This window comes from Staurois parvus, unplaced genomic scaffold (genome assembly GCF_062004578.1).
Source record: "Staurois parvus isolate SC_StPar_1 unplaced genomic scaffold, SC_StPar_1.0 ptg001510l, whole genome shotgun sequence".
Taxonomy (NCBI): Eukaryota; Metazoa; Chordata; class Amphibia; order Anura; family Ranidae; genus Staurois; species Staurois parvus.
The window spans coordinates 526,151-539,750 of NW_028319306.1; the positions used below are offsets into that span (position 1 = coordinate 526,151).

The 13,600-nt window shown below is 43.5% G+C and overlaps 1 protein-coding gene across 2 annotated transcripts in view; it reads left to right on the plus strand.

The window, feature by feature from the left end:
• RETREG3 (reticulophagy regulator family member 3) overlaps positions 1-13,144 on the plus strand; it is a 213,646-nt gene extending 200,502 nt beyond the window's left edge. For both annotated transcript variants that reach the window (XM_089662649.1, XM_089662650.1), the window contains exons 9-10: positions 8,567-8,699; positions 9,764-13,144. In XM_089662649.1, coding sequence (XP_089518775.1) covers positions 8,567-8,699; positions 9,764-10,203 — 573 coding nt within the window. In that variant the 3' untranslated portion in view covers positions 10,204-13,144. The remainder of the gene's footprint in view (positions 1-8,566; positions 8,700-9,763) is intronic.
• Positions 13,145-13,600: the final 456 nt, after the last annotated feature.

Here is a 13,600-nt window from a genome sequence, read left to right on the forward strand (position 1 = left end):
ATACTCACCATGCCTCTTTTTAAATTCCTTGGGGTGTCTACTTTCCAGAAAGGGTCATTTGGGGGTGTTTGGTGCTATCCTGGCATGTCAGGGCCTTCAAAACTGTGATGTGTAATGAGGAAGTTACACACCTTCAGGCTTTCAAAGTGGTCATTGGATTTCAGGCTCCTGTATGTGGCTAGGCTCCCAAAAAGTCTCACACGCGTGGTATCCCCATACTCGATAGAAGTAGCAGAATGTATTTTGGGGTGTAATTCCACATATACCCATGGCTTGTGCGAGAAATAAATAATTTAAATGACAACTTCGTGTAAAAAAAAAAAAATGTTTTTGTCATTTTCCAGAAACTTGTGGAAAAAAAATAAATCTTCCGTGCCTCTCAGCAGGTAGCTTAGGGTGTCTACTTTCCAAAAAGTCATTTGAGGGTGTTTGTACTATCCTGGTATTTTAGCACCTCAAGAAATGTGATGGGCAGCCAGAAAGTAAAAGCTGTGTAAATTCCATTATCTATACCATAGTTTGTAACTATAACTTTTTCTGGTTATAGCGCCAAAAATAAAAAGTGCACAGGTGATTAAATACCACCAAAAGAAAGCTCTATTTGTGTAAAAAAATTACATAAATTTTATTTATGTACCGTATTGCATGACCGCGCAATTGTCAGTTAAACTAGTGCAGCGCTGTATAGCAAAAAAAATGGCGTAAATTGCAGTATCTATACCATAGTTTGTAGACGCTATAACTTTCACACAAAGCAATCAATATACACTTATTGGGATTTTTTTTACCAAAACCATGTAGCAGAATACATGTTGGCCTAAATTTATAACTAACTTTGAGTTTACTATATATTTTTTAGAGCTGAAAGTAAAAAATATAGTTTTTCTTCAAACTTTTTGGTCTTTTTTTGTTTATAGCGTGAAAAATAAAAAGCGCACAGGTGATCAAATACCACCGAAAGAAAGCTCTATTTGTGTGAAAAAAGGACGTGAATTTTGTTTGGGTGCAGCATTGCATGACCGCACAATTATCAGTTGAATTAGTGCAGCACCGAGTAGCAAAAAGAAGGGGGGTAATTCCTCAGGAGGGCAAAGTACCGTATTTTTCGCTCCATAAGACGCACTTTTTTCCCCACAAAAAAGGGGGGAAAATGTCAGTGCGTCTTATAGAGCGAATGTAAAGCAGCCGGTCCGGTATTTCTGCCGCCACCATGTCAGAATATCGGGCCGGCCGCTCAGCTCTTCTCTCCTGCAGGACCTTACCTGTTTCTCGCTCCAGCGCTGCACAGTCTTCCTGCGGCGGCTTCTGTGACAGCCGGGTGCCCACTGCGCATGCGCGAGAAGCCCTGTGCTTTGTGAATGGTCTGGTGTCTTCTGGGACACATGACAGGTCCCAGAAGGCTCCGGGCCATTCAAAAAGCGCTTCTCGCGCATGCGCAGTGGGCACCCGGCTGTCACAGAAGCCGCCGCGGAAAGAAGAGGGAAGGACAATTCCGCGGAAGTGGGAGCGGGTACCTGTCAAATTCAGGTACCCGTTCCCCCTCCTTCCCCAAAGGTCCGCAGTCTCTGGTAATCTCCTTTACTGTCTGCAGTCTCTGGTCTTCTGTACTATGTCCACAGTCTCTGGTCATTCCCTGTACTATGCCCGCAGTCTCTGGTCATTCCCTGTACTATGTCCGCAGTCTCTGGTCATCTCCTGTACTATGTCCACAGTCTCTGGTCATCCCCTGTACTATGTCCGCAGTCTCTGGTCATCCCCTGTACTGTGTCCGCAGTCTCTGGTCATTCCCTGTACTGTGTCCGAAGTCTCTGGTCAATCCCTGTACTGTGTCCGCAGTCTCTGGCCATCTCCTGTACTGTGTCCGCAGTCTCTGGCCATCCCCTGTACTGTGTCCGCAGTCTCTGGTCATCCCCTGTACTGTGTCCGCAGTCCCTGGTCATCCCCTGTCCTGTGTCCGCAGTCTCTGGTCATCCCCTGTCCTGTGTCCGCAGTCTCTGGTCATCCCCTGTCCTGTGTCCGCAGTCTCTGGTCATCCCCTGTACTGTGTCCACAGTCTCTGGTCATCTCCTGTACTGTGTCCGCAGTCTCTGGCCAGCTCCTGTACTATGTCCGCAGTCTCTGGTCATCCCCTGTCCTGTGTCCGCAGTCTCTGGTCATCCCCTGTCCTGTGTCCGCAGTCTCTGGTCATCCCCTGTACTGTGTCAGTAGTCTCTGGCCAGCTCCTGTACTATGTCCGCAGTCTCTGGTCATCCCCTGTCCTGTGTCCGCAGTCTCTGGTCATCCCCTGTCCTGTGTCCGCAGTCTCTGGTCATCCCCTGTACTGTGTCCGCAGTCTCTGGTCATCTCCTGTACTGTGTCCGCAGTCTCTGGTCATTCCCTGTACTGTGTCTGCAGTCTCTAGCCAGCTCCTGTACTATGTCCGCAGTCTCTGGTCATCCCCTGTCCTGTGTCCGCAGTCTCTGGTCATCCCCTGTCCTGTGTCCGCAGTCTCTGGTCATCCCCTGTCCTGTGTCCGCAGTCTCTGGTCATCCCCTGTCCTGTGTCCGCAGTCTCTGGTCATCCCCTGTCCTGTGTCCGCAGTCTCTGGTCATCCCCTGTACTGTGTCCGCAGTCTCTGGTCATCCCCTGTACTGTGTCCGCAGTCTCTGGTCATCTCCTGTACTGTGTCCGCAGTCTCTGGCCAGCTCCTGTACTATGTCTGCAGTCTCTGGTCATCCCCTGTCCTGTGTCCGCAGTCTCTGGCCAGCTCCTGTACTATGTCTGCAGTCTCTGGTCATCCCCTGTACTGTGTCTGCAGTCTCTGGTCATCCCCTTTATTGTGTCTGCAGTCCAGGGTTTCAGAATATTTTTTTTCTTGTTTTTCTCCTCTAAAACCTAGGCGCGTCTTATGGTCAGGTGCATCTTATGGAGCGAAAAATACGGTAGTTACCTCTGCTTTCCAAAAAATGTAGTTAATCATCATTCATTCATGATTTGGCAAAAAAAAAGGGGGGGCAATTAGTTTTCCACATAAGGCCAGGCAGGTTTGGAAGCTTTTTCCCCTTAATAAATTAAATCATCATTTAAAAACTGCATTTTGTATCTACTTGGGTTATCTTTGCGTAATATTAAAATTTGTTCGATGATTTGAATAATTTAAGTGTGACAAATATGGAAAAAATAAAAAATCAGGAAGGGGGCAAATACTTTCACAGCACTGTATATTTATTTGACATTTAATCATCCTTATATTTTACAAAAACATTTTATTGTGATTTTGTGTTCTAAAATTAATGTATTTTTTGCTGAAAATATAGATTTGATAAAATGTGTACAAATGTAAAAAAATAAATTAAGATACCATTGGTTTTCTCAAAATCTCCTTTTTTCAGAAAATGCATATTGTTTTCAGGGGAGGAATTAAGTAATGTATCAAGGTGTGATTATTTAGTCCAGCAGCAAAAGGGTTATGCTTGCCACAGGTTTGCCAAAAAAAATAAATTAATAAAAAGTTGATTTCATTGCTGTCTTGTTTCATAGTATTCTATAAATAGGTGGTAGGGATCCCATCATTCATCTGCTCCTCCTCTTCCGTTCATAGAATGTGATGCATTGTGGGAGAATACAAACAGGGCCGAAACTGGGGGGGGGGGGGCAGGGGAGGCATCTGAAATGAGAGGGGTGCCACAATACCACCCAGCGGTTCCGGAATCTGCAGTACTGTACCATAAACTGAACAAGGTCCTGGCATTCCCCAGATCCAAGTAGGTGTCCAGCATCCAGAATACTGCATCATTAGGTTATCAACCTACTCTTTTTCTCAGCGGCATTCTGATATTAATCCTGGCTGGCCTCTTATCACTTGTAATCTATGCACAGTGGTTGCTATGCTGAGCTTGTGTGCTGTAGCCACTCTCCTCCCTTGCTCTGCTCCTGAGCTCTGTGTTTCTGTGTGCATAACCTGAACTGGACACACTGCTGCTTCTCAGCCCTCCCATCCAATAGTGAGAAGTGAGTATTGTTTGGTATATCCACATATATATGTGGATATCAGTGATAAGTGCTATATCATGGCAGGGAAGCCATGGAAGAGTGCTGTAACTGTTCCTTTCTCACCTGAACATGCTGCTTTGGTCATACAATTACCTGCTCTTCTAGCTCTTCTAGTAGGGTCATTTGTGAAAACTCCATTTAATTATACATAGTAAGCTTCCTGCCTAATCCTACCTTAAAGAAGATCCAGCATCCCTAAAATCGGTCTTATTTCCTGTTTCAGCCTCTAGCACCCTCAGTGCCCCCCCTCCCTCCGCAGATCATCATTGCCCCCTCTGCATAGTGCCATTGACCCCTCCCTCCACAGCGCTGCAATGCCCCTTCCCCTTTTCTTGTACCGAGCAGCAGTGCCCCCATTTCCCTCTACTGAGCAGCAGTGCCTCCCTCTCTCTCTACAAAGCACCAGTGGTCCCCCCTGTTCCCTCTCCCTGCACAGAGCATCAGTGCCTCCCTCTCCATCTGCAGAGCACCAGTGTCTCCCACCCTCTGCAGATCATCAGTGCCCCTCTTCCTCTGCTGATCATCAGTGCTCCCTACCCTCTCTATACACAGAGTTTGTGTTCCCTTTTCCCTCTTCAGAGCAGCAGTTCCCCCTTCCCTTTTTGCGAAGATTACCAATGTCTGTCCCCTACCCTCTTTTTCCTCCACAGACACCAGTGCCCTCCCTCCACAAAGCATGCATCCCTTCTCCCTCCACTTGGGACAGCGCCTCCCAAATGAAGGATTTTTGCTTCTGTTGACCACCTTTGCAGAGCATTTTTTTTTCTCCCTACTGATACTGGCCTTTGTTTTCTCCAGCTAACCACAAATACTGGCTATTTTTCCTCCCTTGGCCACAAATGACAGACATGTTTCACCCCCTAGTGATCAAGCTAAAGGTGGAGGTAGTCTTTGTATTTTGTGGGTGTACTACACTTAGGCTCTATACTGATCACTCACTGTGTTCATTCATAACTGAAGCATAGTACTCTGTGTTTACTATGCTTCAATTTGTGAATGAACAGGAAACCGTTCAGCACAGAGCAATTCCCATTCATTCGCTGTCCATTGCAGGTCGGGCTGCAGAGAAAGGGACTGGAGAATCTGTCATCAGTCCCTTTCTCTGTCTCAAAAGTGAGATATTAGGAGTCTGTCTAAAACCTCAATATTTCACCAAAGTCCCCTAATGGAGCTCCTAAAAAAATTGTAAAAAAAAAAATCATTAAAAATACAATTGTAAAAAAAAACATTTAAAACACTGACACCATCTACTGCCCTACTGCTACCATCCACTGCCCTACTGATACTGTGTACACACTGTCCACTGCCCTACTGACCTTGTACACTTCTCTACTGGCTGACACTGTCCACTTTTAAGGTAGGCCAAGTTCATTTTTTTACAGTGACATTTGTTTTAATAATCTAAGCATATTTTATGGGTACAAGAATGCTTTAGTTTTATTTATCCATTCCCTTTTAAGCCCCTCCCACTGCTAACAATTTGGCCACACCCACTGTTCACTGCATTGCATTACTACTCTCCTTGGGGCACCCAAAGGTGTCCCAGTTCTTTCACGATCCTATAGTGGCCATTTTCCGTTTGCAAGGCCATCACCTAATCTTCATAGTTTTTACTTAGTGATAGTTGAGCCCTCTGCTTATGACCAACATAAGGAGCTGCAAACGGTCACCTGAGTGTTTGGATCCACTGACCCTTCTTTTTGTGGGCCTGTTTACTATGTTGTTGTTACCAAACGTCAGCTTATTGCTTGGGAATGTCCCATGGTCTAACTTGCTGTCTTGTACTGTACGATTAAGATAATGGGGATTTTGATTTACTAGTAAATCAATATCTTGGAGTACAGTACAAGGCAAAGGTCACTCCCATCTGTCCTCTGTTTCTCCTTATTGCTTGCTATAAAACCAAATGGAGTGAGTGGTGTTATATGAGGGTGCACTGGGGGCATTCCCAGTAAAGCTTTTGCCAGTGTGCTGTCACCTGAAGGTAGAGGCATGTATCCCATGGCCCTATAAATTGCCGTTCTGTACTTTACTCCAGAATATGGAATTTTACTTGTCATTCAAAGTTCAAATTTTTTTCTATTTACCTTAAATTCAGTTTCTTGGAGTTCATTAACCCCTTCCCACCACCACCTCCTGACCCTCTAAGAGCTTTTAAATGTGCAGAGGAGGGCATTTAGGTCATGTGCCTGCTGTGATTGGCTGTAACAGCGGTCACGTGATCGGAAAGTTCCCAATTGCTACCCAGTGTTTGTGCTGGAAGCATGTAGGGCATGTACTCTCTGCACAGAGTTATTTACATACTGCCGCATATATGCAGCCGCTCGGCGTTCAAGCCCACCCACCGAGAGGCAGTATATACAGTTGTGTTCAAAATAATAGCAGTCAGACATCACTAACCTGGTCAATCACGGTTTTTGGTGGAAATTATATTTCTACATGGCAAATAATTTACTAGCAGGTGTAGTAGAGTAATCGAAATCCAACAGACCCAACAGTCATGACATGCATGCTGCTGATTCTGTGTAATTGAATCACTAATTGAAAGGGGCATGTTCAAAATAATAGCAGTGTGGCGTTCTATTAGTGAGGTCATTCATTCTTTGAAAAACAGGTGGCAATTATTGCCCTTATTTAAGGAAGGAAGGCTGCAAATGTTGTCTGAGGAAAAGGTTGTTCCAGACATTGTTCAGAAGAACAGCGTACCTTGATTAAAAAGTTGATTGGAGAGGGGAAAACATATAAAGAAGTGCAGAACATTATAGGCTGCTCAGCTAAAATGATTGCAAATGCTTTAAAATGGCAACCAAAACCTGAAAGACATGGAAGAAAGCGAAAAACTACCATTCGAATGGATAGAGGAATAGCCAAAATGGCAAGGAAAGGTCTAAAGTTACCTGTGAGTACTGTTACAATTAGAAGACGCCTATGTGAAGCCAAGCTATCTGCAAGAAGCCCCCGCAAAGTCCCACTGTTGAAAAAAAGATGTGCTAAAGAGGTTACAATTTGCCAAAGAGCAAATTGACTGGCCTAAAGAGAAATGGCGCAACATTTTGTGGACTGATGAAAGTAAAATTGTTCTTTTTGGGTCTAGTGGCCGGAGACAGTTTGTCAGATGACCCCCAAACACTGAATTCAAGCCACAGTACACTGTGAAGACAGTGAAGCATGGTTGCGCAAACATCATGATATGGGGAGGTTTCTCATACTATGGTGTTGGGCCTATTTATCGCATACCAGGGATCATGGATCAGTTTGAATACATCAGAATACTTGAAGAGGTCATGCTGCCTTATGCTGAAGAGGAAATGCCCTTGAAATGGGTGTTCCAACAAGACAACGACCCCAAACACACCAGTAAACGTGCAACATCTTGGTTCCAGACCAACAAGATTGACGTTATGGAGTGGCAAGCCCAATCCCCGGATCTTAATCCAATAGAAAACTTGTGGGGTGACATCAAAAATGCAGTTTCTGAGGAAAAACCAAGAAATAGAGAAGGACTGTGGAATGTAGTCCAATCATCCTGGGCTGGAATACCTGTTCACAGGTGCCAGAAGTTGGTTGACTCCATGCAACACAGATGTTCAGCAGTTCTCAGAAACAGTGCTTATACAACGAAATATTCATTAAGTCATTCAAAGGAAAGCAAAATCTTCAAACATTTTTCAGTTTATATAGTGAATGTAAAACACTGCTATTTTTTTTGAACAGTCTAATATTCACTTGTCTTCAATTTGTTTTAGAGGAACAACACAAGTTTGATATATTTATCTTCGTGTTTTGATTTGGAATAGAATGTGTAGTGTTCCCAATGCATTTGTGTGTATGGAAATAAAAGTTATTAAAAGGATTTTGAGCTTTATTCACTTTTTTCAACACACTGCTATTATTTTGAACACAACTGTATGCGTAACGTCGGCGCAAAGAGGTTATGGGGCACAATTCCCACCCCTCTGTGTTTGTGATTTATTCATAATACTACTTTTCCAAAAAACGAAGCATGCTTGGATTGGGACACTTATTTCAGGCTGGCCACTTTTTTTTTTTCGCTAGTTGTCTTTTGTTTTGCTAGTAGGCAGCAGTATAACCCAATTGTTTCAGAACCCTGTGTTGTTAATGAACACCAAGGAAAGAACTTTATAGTATGTACAAAAAAATACTATTTTATTTCTGTTTTGTTGCTGTTAGGGAGTTCTCACTTCCTGCTTGGGATAACATTAAGAGGATAGGAAGAGAGGTCAAATATCTCTAACGTGACCGCAAATGGCAGTAAAAACCTGACAAGGGATGCTCTCTTCAAAGTGGCACAATTACCAGATACTTCTGAGTAGGAAGAAACACATGATTTGCGCATTTACACTGTTGGTGCTTAGTGGTGGTGACCCAGTACTGTCATGTCGAGGTGGGGGGGAGAGAGTCCTCAGCCCTGTACACACTCTGAAGAGAGCAGCTTGGGGCTTAAATAGCCATGCAGATGAAAATCTTACAGCTTTCTGCCTGCATACTCACCTAATGCGAATTTCTTCCACAGCTGGATGACTCTGCAGTTGCAAAAGAACTCACTATTTCTGACTCTGAGCATTCGGATGCAGATGTTTCCTACACAGAAAATGGAACATTCAATTTATCCCGGGGCCAGACGCCACTAACAGAAGGATCAGAAGGTGAACTGTTCTAATCTCAGGGATATCAAAATATACATAAACGTGAAATATTTTATCTATTGTTTAATGTATACCAATGCGTAAACATATTCACACACGCAAATACACTATATTTCCAAAATTATTGGGACATCTGCCTTTACAAGCGCATGAATTTTAATGGCATCCCAGTCTTAGTCCATAAGGTTTAATCTTACTGGCCAGTGCTATCAGCCATTGGCTCAGAGCGCTGATTAGTAGCCAATCGGCAGAAGCTGTACTAACGGCTAGCTTCTGTCAGACCAGATGCCCACACATGAGCCTAATCCACCTGATGATCAGCCCTGAGGAGTGCGGCATGCTATATTACTGATATATATTGGGAATAGCATTCAGTGTATTTATAACACTCATCTCTATACGTTGAGTGCTATTACCTATATATAACACTGATATCTGTACACTGATTGCAGGGGCTTTGGGAGATGGGGAAGCAGAGGACACTTTGTGGGGGGCAGAGAACACTACACAGTTTGGGGGATGGTGATGTAAAGGGGGGCAGAAGACACTGGTTTGGGGGGTACAGGATACTACTGTGGGTGGAGGGGGGCAATGGACACAGCATTGGAGGTACAGGACACTACTGTGGGGGGAGGGGGGCAGAGGACACTACAGTGGGGTGATGAAAAGGGGATAGAGAACACTGCATTGGGGGTACAGGACACTATAGTGGGGAGTGATGTAAAGGGGGACGGAGGACACTACTGTAGATGGGGTGAGGGGGCACAGCCTAGAAACCCCCCCCCCCTTCATGTTGTCCAAGTAGACCCCAACCTCTGAAAGGTTGCCTACCACTGGTGTAGTAGAGAGCACTTTTTTGTTAAAAAGATAAAAAAAAATTTCTTACCAATTAATTCACCCAAGAAGTCTTAGATAGTTGGGATAAACTTCCTCCTACAGGAGGTTTGGACACTAGCAAATAAAACAAAATACCAGCCCCCTGTAGCAGAAGCTTTTCTAGATATATGATTTGCAAATCCAGTAGACTGTATATGTTTGACTCATTGATATTTTACTCTGTATAGATCTGGACCGCCACAGTGATCCAGAAGAATCTTTTGCTCGAGATCTCCCTGATTTCCCTTCCATCAATCCAGAGACCGTGGGAATAGATGATGAAGATGATACTAGCATTGGGCTGCCTCTTTCTACCAACCATCCTCATATGTCCTCTGACCAGCTGTACGATGAGCAGGAGTCATCGGAGTCTGAAGTACCACTAGCGCTTGGTGCCCAGCATATCAAAGACAACCTTACCAACCTAGTTACAAGAGGGATGATACAAATGGCATTGGTAGGAGTCACTCAGCAAGCCTCAAGTTTTTTGGAAAACACAAGGCCCAAAACATATCAGAGAAACTCGAGCTCTGAAATGGACACTGATGCAGAAGCTGATGACTTTGAGTTACTGGACCAATCTGAGCTAAACCAGATGGATCCAACCAATCAACGTGGCCAACAGTAATTTACTAGGAAGGTGCCAGTCTCTTGTGAACATTATCTGTTTCTCATTGTAGGCCCGTATCTGTGCGAGGTTTCCATTTCTTATTGCAGGTTTGCCAGTCTGCCGCTTTACCACTGAAGTGTGAACCAATAGATTATTAAATCTAGAATTAAAACTGCAGTGTTTATATCTGAAATTCCTACTGGATGATGGACTGTGCAATAGGTTTAACTTTTTCAGAAATGTTCTATCTCAGTCTTGAGCTACAAAACACCTTTGTTTGTTATTAATTTAGAGGTTTTTAATATTTAGTTATTTAGTAGCAGGGACATATTTTACATTTAGGTGTCCTAATTCATACCATGTAGTCCTTCCTTCCCCAATCATGGGACAGCTTTTAAAATCTGGACCAAACACTTAAGAAATGCTGAAGGTTGGAGTGGATTGTTAGCATTGTTTATTCATAGAAGAGTGTCCTCACAATCTGTGGATTTAATGTGTTCTTCTTTCTGTGGTGGGGCTAAATTCTGTCATACAGTAAAACATTTCCTTTATATCGAAAACCAGAGGCTCTCCTTCCTCTCTTCCTAGACCAGGGCCACTGATAAGGCAGTACAGCTGACCCTCTTGTATTGGGCCCTATTCCATTAAAAAGGAGGGCCCAGCACCTGCCGAGCAGGAGGGATGGTATTGCGTTATTGTACCATGTTTATGTCTCCCTGCAGCACTGCCAGCTTCTCTTCCTCTCCCTCCAGCTGCACTGCAGGCAGGGCCAGCGCCAGCAGAAAGGCAACTTGAGCATCCACCTTAGGGCACTGGGATGGAGGGAAAGGGGCATGCACCTTTACCTGTGTCTGTGCATGAAAAAATCCTTGCTGCGGTCCGGATTGTCCACACTGATCATGTTCCCTGATGACCCTGGGGGGAGTGCACCACACCCTGTCCTCAGCAGTTGGCGCGCTTTACTCATTAATACAGGGCAGTGAGAACCTGTGCCCCGGTATACACCTCAACCTGGGAGGGGGCAGACAGGTGAACTCTATGGTACTTCCTGTGTCTGTAACTTTCAGAGGCATTCCTGCTCAGAGTGTCACTGTGCAAAGTGTTGGGAGGAGGAGGAAAGGAGATGAGTCCTCCAGACTGGTCTAAGCTATTCAGGGTCCATGTGTGTGTTATGTCTGCAGGAAGAGCAGAATTCCTGCTGTGATCCAGTCCGGAACCTAGGAGGGACACCCCGATGAAGAATTCAATGTGGGACAAGGCAGGTGGGTCCCTGTGCTGGGAGAAAGCCCTGTGTATCATGAACTATTATCGTTAACACTAATGGCATTTCAAAATTAATTCTCAACAGTTATAATTCTGCAGCTTTCATGAAAATAATGCTAGGTGATCCTGCCATAAAGGTCCTGTGAAGCACTCCATGTTATAGGGTGACCATAGTCTTTCTCCCAGTTGTACTTCTACACTGCTGCCCTATCACACTTTTGATGAAAATTAAGTTTAAATCTGCTTTAGGCTGCATTTCCATGGAGGTATAGCTACAATGTGAATCCCTGCAGCAAAAATCTACTGATCCCTGTGGCTGGGATTGACAGCCATATGGGATAGCAATGGCTGGCAAGCCTGTACACTGCAATGACAGAGAGTTAGTGGCTGAAGCTAATTGTGACTGTTTGCACAGCTATGAATTATGTGCACAGCCGCAATCAACGCAGATAATAGCTGACTATGTAAACAGCCGTAAATAGATGCGGCTCCCCACAATCTGTCATTGCAGTGTAAAGGTTCACTGGGTGCAGCTATTTGCGGACAGCTGTCAGCAGGGCTGGAACCAGCATAAGTCTGTTTAGACAGCCACTTTTAGTGCCAGGTTGTTGGGGGTGATGGTAAAATGTACCTTCACCCAAGTAGACAAAAATCCTTGCACCGGCCCTGACTGCTGGGCGATCCATTCATGTATCTGTGCCCTCATCCCTCTGCTGTCTTAGCCCCCCTCTGTGTCCATTTATTACTGAAGTAGAGTATACTGTGTTTACTGTGCTTCAACTTGTGAATGAACCGCAAGCTGCTCAACACAGAGCACTTCCCATTTATTCACTGTCCAGTGCAACTGAGACACTGATAAATTTTATATGATTTCTTTTCTCTGCTCAAAAGTGGGCCTGTTTAGACCCCTGATATTTCACCAAACCCTCAACTGGGCTGTTAAAAAATTTCTAAAAAATATAGAAAAGTAAAAATAAATAAAATTATTAAAAACTTTTAAAAAATAATGAGAAATTAAGGGTTTGCTCCCTGAAGAGCGGTCAATATTTGGATCACTCTTCAGAGAACATTTGACAGGCGGTGATGAGATATATTGCCTCCGCACTGCCTGCTTTAACCCTGCACTAGCGTGCTGTAACCATGTACGTGTACATGAACATTGCACGTGGTTGCGAGGCAGTTGCAGAGTTGCGCTATTTACTTGAATGGGTCTTGTTAAACAGGGGTATAATTTCTGCCATAGCTGCGAAGCATAGTATCTCAACCATGGCATACGTACATCCCAAGCCACTACCTCTGTTCACACCTCGCGTGTAATGAATCCTAAGAACTCATTCACACAGTTAATAAGGCAGGAAAAACCTCAGCACAACCTACCAAAACCATTACCAACCCGTGTGTACACCCTAAAGTGCTGTTTACAACTAAACTATTCAGAGCATAATTACTCCTATGGGTTTGACAATAGGTTCTCCCAGAAAAAGAAAAAAAAGAACAAAACTATGGCTCAAGTTAAATTAAGGTACTGCTGCTCACACTCGTGTTCCCACAAGATACAAGCATTACAAAACATATGCAATAGTGCCGCGCAGTACTGAATAATAGTGTTCCTTATAAATATGTGCAAAAGTGTCATAAACTACAGTAAAGGTAACAAAAACATGACATGAATAAAGCAAAATAATGAAAAAGCAAATTGTCTGTGTGTTTTCATTTAAAAAAAATAAAATGTTTCTTTATATTCCTTTAACCACTTGCCCTCCTGAAGATTTACCCTCTTTAATGATCAGGCCATTTTTTTGCTATTCAGCACTGCGCTATTTCAACTGGTAATTGCGCGGTCATGCAATGCTGTACCCAAACAAAATTTATATCCTTTTTTCACACAAATAGAGCTTTCTTTTGGTTGTATTTGATCACCAATGGGTTTTTTTATTTTTTTGTGATTAAAAAAAAAAAAAAAAATAAAAATTTTGAAAACAAACTATATTTTTTACTTTCGGTTATAAAAATATATATAGTAAACTCAAAGTTAGTCATAAATGTAGGCCAAAATGCTACATGTCTTTGGTAAAACAAAAACCCAATATATGTAATAATATGTAATAATTGGTTTGTGTGAAAGTTATAGCGTCTACAAACTATGATGTAT